This window comes from Anopheles merus, chromosome 2R (assembly GCF_017562075.2).
Source record: "Anopheles merus strain MAF chromosome 2R, AmerM5.1, whole genome shotgun sequence".
NCBI classification, from domain to species: domain Eukaryota; kingdom Metazoa; phylum Arthropoda; class Insecta; order Diptera; family Culicidae; genus Anopheles; species Anopheles merus.
In genome coordinates this window covers 12,834,150-12,847,440 of record NC_054082.1, presented here as the reverse complement: position 1 = coordinate 12,847,440, position 13,291 = coordinate 12,834,150, and the positions used below count along the sequence as shown (strand labels likewise).

Genomic DNA, 13,291 nt, shown 5'->3' with positions numbered 1-13,291 from the left:
AATACTAACACGAATTGATAATCGAGATATGAAACCCTTAATAATGTACAAGCTGCGTGTGTTGTTGCTCACACTTTTCCCCACCCCGTTGTTTTCCAAACTGAAGCCGGTTTTGCTGAAGTTCTATGCTACTGTTTTTTGTTTGTTTGTTTTTTAGTCGATACTTGCTTTAACTTTAACTATATATCTTTACATGCGCGTATCTAAAACACTTGACGCGTCCGCGTTCGCCCGTCCCGTCCATCCTTAGTGCTTGTGTGTGTGTCTGGTGTGTTTTGTTGTTCGCTGACCACCTCCTGCTGCCAATGCTTCCATTATGTTTACTCGCTAACATCTATTTTCCCTAACAATACAGAGTGTGTACGTGGGTGCATTTACAGTATTAAAGACATAAAACAAAAACGGGATACAATGGACTGAACGAAGGCGCGTTTGAGTGTTGTGTGTGGAATAAAACATTGGGCTTACGGTTTAGTACAATAGTCATTAAACCGAATAATAGTGGAGGAGGCGTGGTTTGGGATTTTACCCTCTCGGGCGGCAACGATACGCCGCATTGCGTGAAAGAGTAACTTTTTAAGGCGTTTCAGCATGGGCTTTTCTGTTGATCCTTCCATTCCCCGTAGTCCTACAAATTAGCCTCAAGAGGAGCGAGGAGCGCAGCCGAATCTCCCGCATTATTCCGCATCAGCATCGTTGGAAAGCTGACGAAACACGAAACAAAAACTCATTTCGCTAACCTAATCAAACGACACGGTCAGATTTGTTTGCGCGAGCTTGCCATCTCACCACTACTACTACAACTACTACTACTAGCGTCTCATCGGTGGCAGGTAGGCGGAGTAGGAGGAGTACATCGAGTTCTGCTGGGCGCGCTGGATGGCACTCGGGTCCTGGTACTGGGACGGCATGTTCATCACGCCCATCTGCACCGGGCCGAGCTGGGCCGAGTTCTGGATGAAGCCGGCGGCCGGGTTGCCGATGTAGCCGCCCGTCCCCGGCGACTGGCCGGCCGTCGTCATCCGGTACCCGTTCAGCGACCCGTACGGCGACATCAGGTTCGTGCTGATGGCCACGTTCGGGCTGACGCTGCTGGACCGGTTCGCGGCCGCCGCCATGTGCTGTATCTGCGCGGAGGAGGCGGCCGCCGCATTGCGGCGAGCCGCCCCGGCCGCGGCAGCCGCCGCCACCGCGTTCTGTGCGATCGTCGGCATGTTCATGTTGCCGGTGTAGTACTTGTGGTAGTTGATCGTGGACATCTGGGCCGAATGGATCGAGACGGGCGGCGTCGAAATGTTGCGGACGACGTTCTGGGCTGCCACCATGTGGCCACCACCGGCGCCACCTCCGCCACCGGAACCCGGCGCACTGCCGGACGGGTTGGAACCGGCCCCGGCAGATCCGCCTGCACCTCCACCACCACCCGGAGGCCCACCGTGCGGATGTGGTGCATGGTGGGCGGATGGTGGTGGCGTAACGGGAGAATGGCAGATGTCCACGTTCGTCGTTAGCTGCTGCAGCTTCGAGAGGCAGGACAGCTGCGGGCCCTGCTGCTGAAGCTGCCCGGCCGCGCCGGGTGGACCGCCCTGGCAGGACTGCGGCTCGAGCTGCGGTGTCGGGGTGGGTGTGGGCGTGGGAGCGGGCGTTGGAGCTTGCGGGATGGGGGTGTGGGAACCGGGAAGCGTCACTCCACCCGTCTGCTGCTGCTGCTGCTGCTGCACGTAGAAGTTGTTGGAGGATGATACGGCGCACGAGGAGACGGGCGACGCCCCCAGCCGCTGGTGCGGGCTGTGCAGGCTGGCCGGCGTGTGGTTGTTGGACATGCGGTGCTGAATCACGCTGCCGTAGGAGGTCGGCGATTGCGGGTAGGGCGGTGCCTGACCCGCCAGACCGAGCTGCGCGCCCAGGTAGCCCCCGCCGGCCGCCGCCTGGTGCATGTTTTGGCTGTGCGCCTGGTGGTTTAGCGACTGACCGTACGCTTGGTGCATCTGCTGCTGCAGTGCCAGCTGCTGATGGTGCTGTTGCTGCTGTTGATTCAGGGAGGCCGCTTGCATTGCCGCCTGCTGCTGCTGCTGCTGCTGCTGGTGTTGCTGCTGCTGGTGCTGCTGCTGATGATGGCCGGGGCTCACGATCGGCTGAATCACGTTGCTGACAACGGGCGGTGTCGTGCGGCTCTGGTGCCGCTGCTGCGCTCCCGGCGTCGGTGTGTTCCGGCTGACCTTCGGCGTGGACGCTCGTTGCCGCCCTCCAGTGCTGCCGTTTCCACCGTGCGCTATCTGCTGCTGCTGCTGGGCGAGATGTTGCTGCGAAGGATGCTGCTGCTTGCCCCGACCGCTGCCTCCATTGCCGGAACCAGTGCCACCGCTGGCGCCACCGCCACCGCCACCGCCGCCACTGTTATTGGCTATGATTGTCATCTGCTGCGGGGGATGCTGTGGGCTCGTTTCCGGCACGTGCGTATGCATCGTCATGTGCATCTGTGACTGGTGCTGTTGATGTTGCTGAAGCTGCTGCTGCTGCTGCTGCTGCTGCACGGAACAGTCCGAGTAGGGGCCACCGCCGATCGAGCCGCCGTGCTGCGACACCACGCTGGGCGGTCGGATCGCGTCCGCCGAGTTCTGGGACGTGACGTCACTTGCTATGCTGGCGGGCGATTCCAGCCCCAGCTGGCTGACGTCTATGTCGCACTGGCCGTACTGGTGCAGGCTCTGCACCGAGTTCGAGGTCGTCGATTCCGGCGTGTACACGCCGATCGAATGGTCCCCGCCCGGACCGGGCGTACCCTGCTGCTTCAGGTCCGTCTGCCCACCACCGGTTGCCCCGTCGCCGTGCAGATCCGGCTCGCCGCCCGGGAACCCGCCCGCCTTCGGACCGGCCCCACTGCCCATCAGATGCATCGTTTGCTGCTGCACGGCGGCGTGACACGGATCAGCGGTAACGGCGGGCGATGACTTGGCCGCTGCACCGGCGGCAACCATGCAGGAGGAGTCGCTAAGCTTGCTGCTGGGCTCGTTTTTACCCTTCTGGATGGATTTGTGCTGCTGCTGCTGCTGCTGCTGGGTGTGTTGCTGCTGCGAGTGATGCTGATGCTGCTGCTGCTGCTGCTGATGATGTTGCTGTTGCTGGTGCTGATGCTGATGGTGTTGCTGATGATGCTGCTGCTGCTGCTGCTGCTGCTGCTGGTGGTGTTGCTGGGCTAGTTGATGGGAATGCTGGATGGCTTGCGCTGAGGTGAGATGATGGTATTGGTTCGCTTTACCACACAGCAAACCCGTATCGTACGGCGAGGGACAGAGTTGCTGCTGTTGATGTTGCTGCTGTTGCTGCTGCTGCTGTTGCTGCTGCTGTTGCTGCTGCTGCTGCTGCTGCTGTTGCTGCTGAGTGGAATGTTGCGATAGGTGATGGACGTCCGCTGCATTGTTGCCCTTAAACTTGCTCCCATCGTCGGCGGCTGCAGCAGCGTTCGAGGCTCCCGACTTCGAAGCGGACTTGCCGTGTTTGGTGGACGAGGAGCTGGACGTGCCAGACGACGTTTGATCGAGCGTACTGCCGCCGCTGCCGGCGTTAGCACCTTTGCGTTCCGACTTGACGTTCGCCCGTTCCTTCGACTGGTAAGAGGGCGTGGCCGGGGCGGGCGGTACCTGCTGGTACTGCTGCTCCTGGTGCTGGAACGACGGGTACAGGTTGGAGGTGAAGCTGCCGTACGCCATGCTGGTGGCCAGATCGAGATGGAACTTGTTCGGTGACTTCTGGCTGCCCGTGTCCAGATGCATCAGATTGTAGCCCTGGTGGTAGTACGGATCGATCGGATAGTACTGGGCCGGCGCGTAGCTGGACAGCTGGTTGATGCCCGGGAACTGGGGCGTCATCTTGTTCAGATCGATCGTCGTCTTCGGATCGTGCATCGCGTGCTTGGACGCGTGTTTGTCCGTCCGGCAGGAAGGCGCATTGTTCATGCCCATCAGCGTGCTTCCGCCGCCGCCACCGCCGCCGCCTCCGGCCGGACCCATCCCGGGACCGGTCGGCATCATCATGCTGCTGCCACCGTGCACATTGCCGACTGGCGGTGTAGAGCTGACGGGTACGTTATTCGGTGTACCGCTTATACCTCCCGGAGCCGCACTCGCTGGTCCTTGCATCGAAGGACCGGTGGATTGGGATGGCGGGGTAATACCCACACCACCACCACCACTGCCGTCCATTAGCAGCGGGGGCATGGTGGCTGCTGATTTCGCGTTCATATGGTACTGTTGCTGCTGCTGATGCTGAGAGGCTTGTTGCTGCTGATGTTGCTGCTGCTGATGATGCTGATGCGAGTGTTGCTGATGTTGCGCAACATGCTGCTGGTGCTGCTGCTGCTGCTGATGTAGATGCGGCTGTTGATGTTGTTGCTGCTGTGGCTGCTGCTGGTGTTGTTGCTGCTGCTGAGGCAGCTGCTGCTGCTGCGGCACCTGCTGATGGAGCTGATGATTGTCTGCCTGAGCTACTTTGCAATGGTTGTTGAGCGTGGTTGTGGTGTTGTTAATACTGTTGCCACCCGTACCCTGCTGCCCGGCATACGCATTAGCGGCATTGTGCTTGTTCGCTTCCTTGCGCGCACTCGCCTCGGAGCGCTTGGAAGCAGCGGTGGAGACGGTGGCCGCCGTCATCATTCCGGCAGTGGCCGACGACGAAGAAGTGTGCTCTCCTCCCTTCGCGCTGCTCGAACCAGACGAGGAACTGGTGGACGACGTCGAGCCGGACCGTTTGCCACCGTGCGGCTGCTGGTGGTCGCTCGCGGACGATGAAGACGAGGAGTTGCTGCGGCTTGTTTTACCACCCGCGCTCTGGCCACCATCTTCCGAAGCGTTCGCACCGACATTGCCCGAGGAACCGCTGCCGGCGTTCGACTTATCCTTTCCACGCTTCGATTCCGTCTTTGGTTCCGCTCCATAGCCCAGGCCGGCGTGGATTGGTTCGGACGTGGTTCGCTTTCCCGCTTCCGCCAGCGCTTGCTGCGTGCTAGCGGCGCTTGTCACTACGGCGGTGGCGCACGAAGCAGTGGCGACACTAGCGGTGCTGCTTTCGGTACACTTTGCCGCACCACCACTGCCGTTGCTATGCGACGGCGCCAATTTATGCGATTCGTTTTTTGCACCCTTCGATGCCGAGGACGCGAGGACGGGCCCGACCGTGGACGAGCCGCTTACCTTTGGGGGTGATTTTTCCTTCTTTATGTCCACAGTGGTGGGCACGGCTATCGCGCTATCGGTTGGCGCGGACGACACAGGAACGCTGGCGCTGGCGGTGCTGCTGTGGGTAAAGCTCGCTATCTTCGCACTGGTCACCACCTCGTCGTTCTGCTTAATGACGGATTGATCCGGTTGGTCATTATTAGCTGTTGCCGCCGGTTTCGCCACCTGCTGCTGCTGAGTCAAGCCGTTGTCGGTCGAGCTTTCCATGTTTTTCATGAACTTTTTCTTGTGCATCGCCATCTCGTGCACGGTTGTGCCGGTAGTGCTGCTACTGCTGCTGCTGCTCGTCGGAACGATGGCGGATGTTTGTTGAATTATACCGGATTCAGCCGTTGGCTTGATGCTGCCCGGCTCGTGGTTTAAAGGAGCAGCTGAGGGCGCAGTATTGGGCTCTTCCCTCGTCCGAATCACGTCGGACGACGCTTTGACCGCATCCGGCGCCGGTTCCTCCTTCGCTTTACCTTCCCCCGAGCAGCTCGTAATACCGTCCACAATTACCTTCGGCCGGTTTCGGAGCGGATCCGCGTGATGTTGCTGCTGCTGGTGTTGGTGGTTGTGATGGTGTTTATCGTAGTTTTCGTTAATCTTCAAAACACTGGCCGTATTATTGGCACTACTAGAAGCACGATCTACCGCTGATCGATTTGTACTGTTGTTGTCGCTATCGTTTGCAAGCATCTTTTGCATCTTCGGCGAGCTCTGGACACCGTTCATCTGACCACCGTCGGCACTAGCAGGCGCAGTTTCCGTGCCCGTTCCGACGGTCTTCTTCTCCGGACTCTGCATCTGCCCGTTGATGGAGCTGCTGCCGCCGTCTGCTGCCGCCGCTACCTGCAACGGCTCAGCAGTGTCGGCCACCGTCGGATGGGTCGTTAGACAGTTTTTTGATTCGGTTATCACAGAGATTTTCTCGTTGATCTCTACTGCTCCTCCGTTCACGAGCGGCGGGGAGGCGGGCTCGCTTATAACGCCAGTGCTGCTGCTGCCGCCCTTGGACGCTTCTTTGTTCGCCTGCTCGGACGCTTTCGCGTAGGATTCTTTGTTCGGCGAGCCGATGGCATCCTTCTTCTCGGGTGTGCCAGCTTTCGAGGAAGGAGGCGCCTGCAGGATTACTCCCTCCTTTTGCTCACCCTTGCCCTGCTCCACCACAGAGCCCGAGGCCGATCCCGTTGGTCTGCTGATAACGGAGCTCGGACCACCTTCCACCGATAAACGGCTCGCGGTAGGGCTGGATTCTTGCTTCACTGCGCCCTTTTTGGAGTTTGCTGAAACAGCTTCACCGTTCGCTTCACAGCCTTGCAGCCGGCTGTCGTCCGATGGCGCCGAACTTGCGACACTTGGCGTATCCTTTTCCAGTGCCGCCGCTCCGGCGGTGCTTTCAGCCGCAATGGGTGGAGTTCTGTCGCCGTCTTTGCCGCTGTTGCTTTGCTTTGCGTTCACCGTGCGCTCCAAAGCACCCGTCGACGAATCCGCGTTGGTCGCAGTTCGCTCTGAATGCTCCTCCTCCTTGACACGTCGTTGTTGTTCGCTTATTGTCTTGCTCTTGGGGCCGGCACCCTTCGCTGCCTTTGCATCCGGACTCGAGAGCGGCGGGGGAACGCGCTGCGACACCTTGGACGGTACGGTGTCCGCCGCACTGTTGTTCGCGACGACGCCAGCACTGAACGGTGGTGTTTTGGAGGGTGATTTCTTGCCCACGCTGGCAACCACGCTGCTTGCTGACGATGCTGGCGGCGGTAGTGGTGGTGCACTGCGCGTTTCCTCCTCCATTTCATCGTCCGCTTCTCCCGAAGAGTAGTCCTCACTGGCGTCCGCCACGGGAACGATCGCTTTCTTGCCCTGGCGTTTCTTATGCCGCCCTACGCCCGTTGTAGGAGATGCTTTATGGCGTAACTTGCTGCTGCTCAAGTTGGTCGCGCTAACACTTGCTGTTGCTGTGGCTGCTGACGCTGCCGCTGCTGCTGCTGCCGCCGCCGCAGCCGCTTCCTTCTTGGTCGGGGAATGTGTAGAAGGTCCGGCGATCGACGACGACGAGGAGGAGGAGGAAGGTAACGTATAGCCGGCCGTAGCTGCCGCTGCGTGATTCTGCCTCTGCCTCACCGTGCCTGCCGTTGAGGAGCTTCGAAATGATTTCGCCTTCTCGGCAGCTACCGCCAGTGCTTCCTCCGCCGGTTCCTCGCTCTCGATCGTATTGGCCGGACTGCTGGCCAGCCGTTTGGAGTTTCGCATTCCCATGGCGCCCGTTCGTTTGGCTGCTGCCGCCGGTGACGCACGTTGCTCCAGCGCAATATCGCGGCCACCCTGGCCACGGCTAAACACGCCCCCATTCACCGGCTCACCGGCGTCTCCACGTGCTGCCAGTTTACCGGCCTTTGTCCTTCTGTCTTCGGTGATGCGCGGAGTAGCTTCCGGCTCCGGCTCCGGCTCCGAGTCGGAAAGCCGCAAGTTTAGCCGCTTTCGGCGCAGCCCACCCGATCGACCCGTTAGCGGCGAAGCATCCTTCAGCAGATTGCCGCCGTACGGCGGTTGCTGTTTCTCCTCCACTGTCGCTTCTTCCGAGTCCAACCGACGTCGTTTGCGCAGCCGCTCGAACGTGTTGCTGGCACTTCCGGGCTTGGTCGGCTCTTTGTCCTGCGCCACTCGGCCCCGCTTTCGGCCGCCCGTCGCCACGGTGGCAGTGTTGCGTGCTGCTAGCATCGCCACTGCCGCCGCCGCCGCCTCCTCTTCATCCGTCTGCTCTTCCAGCTTGAGCGAATGCGTTCTGTTGCGCGCTGGGAGGTCGTTTTCCACGCGCGAGATGGCGATTGGCTCCGGTGGCGGCGACACATCGCGGCCGCGTTTTTTCCTCCTGCCCGATTCTCCTCCCGCCTTCCGATGGGGTGGCGGCGGCTGTTGTGAAGCTGTACCACTCTTGAGCGGCCCATTCCGCGACGCTTTCTCTTCCTTCTCCTGGTCCGATTCTTCCTCGGGCTTGGGGCTGACGGCGGGACCGCCTATCCTGCTTCCCCCAGCCGGCTCGTCACCGGGTTCGTTTGCCTCCATCGGTATGTTGCTACCGTCCAGCTCGGAGAACGAGGCCGTGCTGGAGAAAAACAGTGGCGTCCAGCGCAGACACTCCTTCTCGATCGCGAGGCGGGCCCGCGACCGCACCATGCGCTCGTGCTGCCGGTCGACCAGCCGCCAGTCGATGCAGATCAGCGGCTGGTACACCTTGAAGCCGCCGCCCCGGTCGATCTTGCGGTACTTGATGAAGGAGAGCAGCTGCAGCGCCAGCACAATGTCCGGCACGACCATGCCCGTTTCCTGCGAGATCTGCTGTATCGAGAGGGGAAGCAGCTTCGATCCGGCAGCACCGCCACCCGACTCCTCCTCCGCCCGGCGCCGGTGCTCGTACAGGTAGTTCAGCACGGTCGACTTCCAGTAGGCGTAGTAGGACACCCGGCCCAGATCGGACAGCGGCTTCTCCGGCGTGCCCGGCTGCCCCTCTTCCCGGCTCAGCAGGTAGCTGAAGTCGATCAGGAAGCGCCCGTACCCCTGCCGCTGGTACTGCGGCATCGTCATAATGCACGACACGTTGTACTTCTGCTGGCAGTGCTTTTCCTTCGAGAAGTACCCGACCAGATGGTAGCCCTTGCGGTCGTAGCGCGTCAGCACGTAGAACAGGAACGGCTCCACGTCGTAGTAGAGCGTCTTGTGGTCGAGGAACAGCTTCGCCAGCAGGCACAGATTCTGGCAGTAGATTTTGTTCGCATTGCCATCCACCTCGAACACGGACACCCCGTCGTGGCGGTAGATCTCCGTGCCCGGGGGATTGCGCCAGGAGCACTTGTCCTGGTGTCGCTGCAGTACCGCCTTGCTCTTGGTGTACTTCAGGCAGAACTCGCACAGAAACAGTTTCGGCAGTCTAACGGGGGCGAAAGGGGAGGGGGGAAATTGGTTAATGGTCTCTTCCGTGGCCTACAAACGCCGTGTTATCGCCTTACCGCGCGTACTCCTGCGGGAACGGACTCGAGTACCAGGTTTCGATCGCGTACTTGCCAAACTCTATCGCCGCCGGACAACGATCCTGCGCTGCCATCAGTTTCGATGGGGACTGCTGTAGAATACTGCTGCTGTTCGCCGCCTGGTGCTGGTGTTGGTGGCTGGTCCGATCGGGGGAGAAGTGTCGGCCCCGCTGCTCGCTGTTGTTGTTGTTGTGCTTGTGATGAGCGGCGATGGTGGGCGCCTTGGACACGCCTACCACGATCTTGGTCGACTGTTCGCGCACGTACTTGTACAGCTCCGCATCCTGCTGCGTCACACCTTCCGGAAGTGTTTGTTTTTCTGCGTTGTGGCAAAAGGGAAAAAGGGACGTTAGTAGGTGGTACAGGGGGATGAAGACGATTGGGTGGCAGAATGTTACCTATCGCTTCCTCGTTGGTAGAATCGTATGCACTTTTGTAAGGTACTGGTAGACTGATAGCTTCCGAACTTCCCTTGGGGTCTTTGTCGCCAGTGAGCAACCTTTAAATAAGCAGAGTCAATTAGAATCAACGCATTTGTAAGTGCGGCCGTAAAAAAACGACCCCCGCAACATACCTTTTGCGCTTCTTTTCACCGGTTGCCGGGCGCATTATGCTGGACTTCCTATCACTGTCCCTGGATTGGCTTAAGCAGTCGGAGCATCTGAAAGGTAGGGAAATAACCGGTCAATGACGCCGTTTTTTCCCCGCAGCACCACCACCCTGCTCTGCTGCTTACCTCCAAGCGGTTTTGCACTTTTTCATCTCCGTCAGGGCCGGGCTGAGACAGGAAAGGTGGTAATGCTTCTTGCAGCTCCAGCAGTCGAGCAGACAGACACCCTTCACGCCGTCCTCGTCGTCGTCCTGGTTCGAGCAGGCGTCACACACCTTGCACTCCTCGCAGTGCCAGCTGTTGCCCTTCTCCAGCAGGCGCGACAGCGTCACCGCCCGGCTGCTCTGCCCGGGCCCGATCGCGCAGCTGTCGTGCAGCCCCGCGCCGCAACTGCTGCAGCTGGTGAGCGGTTCGCCCTCGTCGTCGGACCCGTTCCCTTCCGCCTCCTGGCACACCACGCACATGTTTCCCTCGGCGGAACGCTACAAAAAACAGAAACACACGATCGTTGTGAACATATGTGCGTGTAAAAAGGGTTGTAAAAAGGGCGTCCACTTACGTCTAAATGCTTGCTGCTGCCCCGCTTTTTGGGCGAGGTCGATTTGCGCTTGGTGATCGGCTTGAACACCGGCCCCGGTTTGTACAGCCGGCCCTCCTGCATGATCGTCTCCTCGGCCAGCGCGATCCGGATCGCGTTGCGTATCACGCTCTTGTAGTCGGTGTCGGGCGCGATGTGCAGGTTGTTCGTCTGCTGCACATAGTTCTCGATCGACTTCTGCGACGACCCATCGAACTCGCCGAGATCGCGGACCGCTTTCGCCACCTGCCGCGACAGGTTGCTCTCGTTCGTGACGTTGATGACGCGCCGCTGGGTCGAGGTGGGCGCCTTGTATGAGTGCAGCCCCTTGTTGTACACCTTCAGCACCGAGCCGGCCTCGACCGCCTCCTCCAGCTTCTCCGCCACGATGTCCTCGTGGAACTTGTGGTGGCTGCCGATCGCCTGACAGATGCGCTGTATGCTAGGCCGCTGCTTCTGGAACCGGATGCGCCTGATCGCCTCCAGGATCCACTCTTTCCATACTTGCGGGCTCACGTCATCGGGATTTTCACGCATTTTCCTCGCCAATTACTTCCACACACTGCACACACTTGTAGGCACACGCAATTGGGTGGTGGCGGGGGGATGAAAGGGTTGAGAGAAAAAGGGGATCGTTAGTTTACTGCGCCGAAAAAATTAATGCAGCCACGCAGGTGCATCCAGAGGACGGTGTTGTGTGCTAATGAATCATAGTAAACATTGCCAGCACAAACATACACACGCAACACACACACACACACACACACACATACACACGCTCAATCGCTCGTATGACACACGCACACTAACACGCAATGCTGAACGATGATTCTGGTGGGGGGGACTAGCCAAGAGAGCTTTTCGAAATCCAAAACGTAAAAATAATATTATTTCTAAAACACAGCAACGAAAAAATCGCAACTGCCGGCACCAACCAGCACACGGGAAGTGTGGCAAAGCACCAACACACACATTAGAGCGTGTGCGGCAAGCAATCAAGCAACACGAAGAAAAAAAATCCTCCTCTCATCACCGACCGATCACTGCGGTGCCGTACAATACACACACACACATGCGAATTTTAACTCGTTTTGCCAGCGCAAAAACGCGCACCGCCAATTAGACAGCGGCCGCTCGCAAAAATAGATTCTCACCGTGGACGAGGCGAGAAAGGAGGAGGAGGAGGAGAACCGAAACGAAGAATGACGGCGATGAGGACGAAGTGGAGAATGGAGGAGGAGGATTATTACCGGATGGCACGGGCACGGGCACAGCACACTAGAACGGCACACAGCATAAACACGTATTCACCGCAACACACCACCACTGCTCACCCCGCTGGAACCACTCACCAATCTCACACGCACACACACACACGGGGGTTCGCTGCGAGAGAGCGCGTATGCTAATCCTTCTGCTGCCGATCGGACACATCCATTCCGGAATTTGCAGCACCGCGCGCGGCCGCCATTTTGATTGTCTTTTTTAATAACAAATTGTTTTAATTGCGCGCATACAGCCTCAACACACCTCACCACTCTGTCCCCTGCTGTTAGGCGCAGCACCGATTCTGGCGCTACTTTCGGGCATATTCCGGAACATAACACACACACGAACCTTCTTCTTCGGTCTCCCTTTGCAGGTAACACGGGCCCTCGCACAACCGCTATCGCGGCGCACAAACGCACACGGGCGAGCGTGTGTTTATGTGTGTGTGTGCGTTATGCTAGCGCTCCCCACCGTACACACAAGCAAAGTAATCGAACCACTGCCGCTGCTGCTGCTGTTCTGTCGTATTTACACACACGCTTGGGCCACACAGGCGCTTGTGTGCAAGTTCCGCTCCAGCCCCTCCAGCACGTTGCAAAACACACGCACGCACGCACGCACACTCGCGGGGAAGATGATGACGATTCTTTTTCGCCCAGAGCAAAAACAAAAAAAAACACTTCACCACCGCACACGCTCAACAGCCAAGAACAAGCATCCGGAGCCAGCGAGACGACATTTGCGTTGGGCACACATATCACTTGGTAACCGGGTCAGGGGTGCACTCGTCGTGAATATTTATATACATGTTCATCACTTTCTCGCGCGCGCCCATTCGCTCGCTCGCACTCCCTATTGCTGCGCCTTTTTCGCTCGCTCGCTTTTTCGTGCGAGGGAGAGAGCAGCGGCGGGACACGGGCACGGGAAAATTCGTGCAACGACGGGAAGGATTCCGACGGATTGTGTGATGCGAAGTGGAGGAAAAGAAGCGAAGAAAACACACACAGGCACGTAGCGAAGAGGTGCAAGCGACGGGACCCTCGCGCGCGCACATACACTCACACACACACACACGCGCAGAGGGGACAGATGACGCGGTTTGCGTTTCCGCTTCCGAAAGGCGGAGCTGGGAGCTGCTGCTGCTGCTGCTGCGTTTGATTATTCGCTTTGGGTTCACTCGAGCCGATGCGTCACTGCTCTGCCTACCCCGCTGCGGGGCAACTTTCAACAGCCTTGATAAAATGGCCAATTTCTTCGCTCATTTGCACAAAGTAAAACGAAAATAGGGTGCGTGCTGCATACTTCGACTCTTTTTTTTTCTTTCTTTTGAGAACTTCAGCTGCCAGATGGCGGTGCGTTTATGGGCGCTGGTCGAATGGCTTGACAGTGGTGCGCGTCCGTGTTTCTGTTCGTTTGCCGCTGGGCCAGAAGCTGGTTTGAAATGACACACGGGGCTTTTTTTCGCTTTTTAATCATAATTGCATGACGAAAGTAGAGAAAATGTACGGTTTTTCTTGTTTATTTTACATTACATGAATCTAATTTACTGCTCTCTTTTGGAGGGATTTTGCTTTTGAATCCGCTCACCAGAACCGTT

At 58.6% G+C, this 13,291-nt stretch overlaps 1 protein-coding gene across 1 annotated transcript; it reads right to left on the bottom strand.

Annotated features, from left to right (window-relative positions):
* Positions 1-145: 145 nt before the first annotated feature.
* Positions 146-13,075, bottom strand: LOC121590033. Its single transcript, XM_041909372.1, has 8 exons — positions 11,676-13,075; positions 10,408-10,996; positions 9,975-10,330; positions 9,813-9,899; positions 9,637-9,737; positions 9,218-9,557; positions 4,371-9,138; positions 146-4,322 (listed from the first exon to the last, which is right to left on the bottom strand). Exons 2-8 carry the CDS (start codon positions 10,960-10,962, stop codon positions 813-815), a joined length of 9,717 nt encoding a protein of 3,238 aa, XP_041765306.1. The 5' UTR covers positions 10,963-10,996; positions 11,676-13,075; the 3' UTR covers positions 146-812.
* Positions 13,076-13,291: the final 216 nt, after the last annotated feature.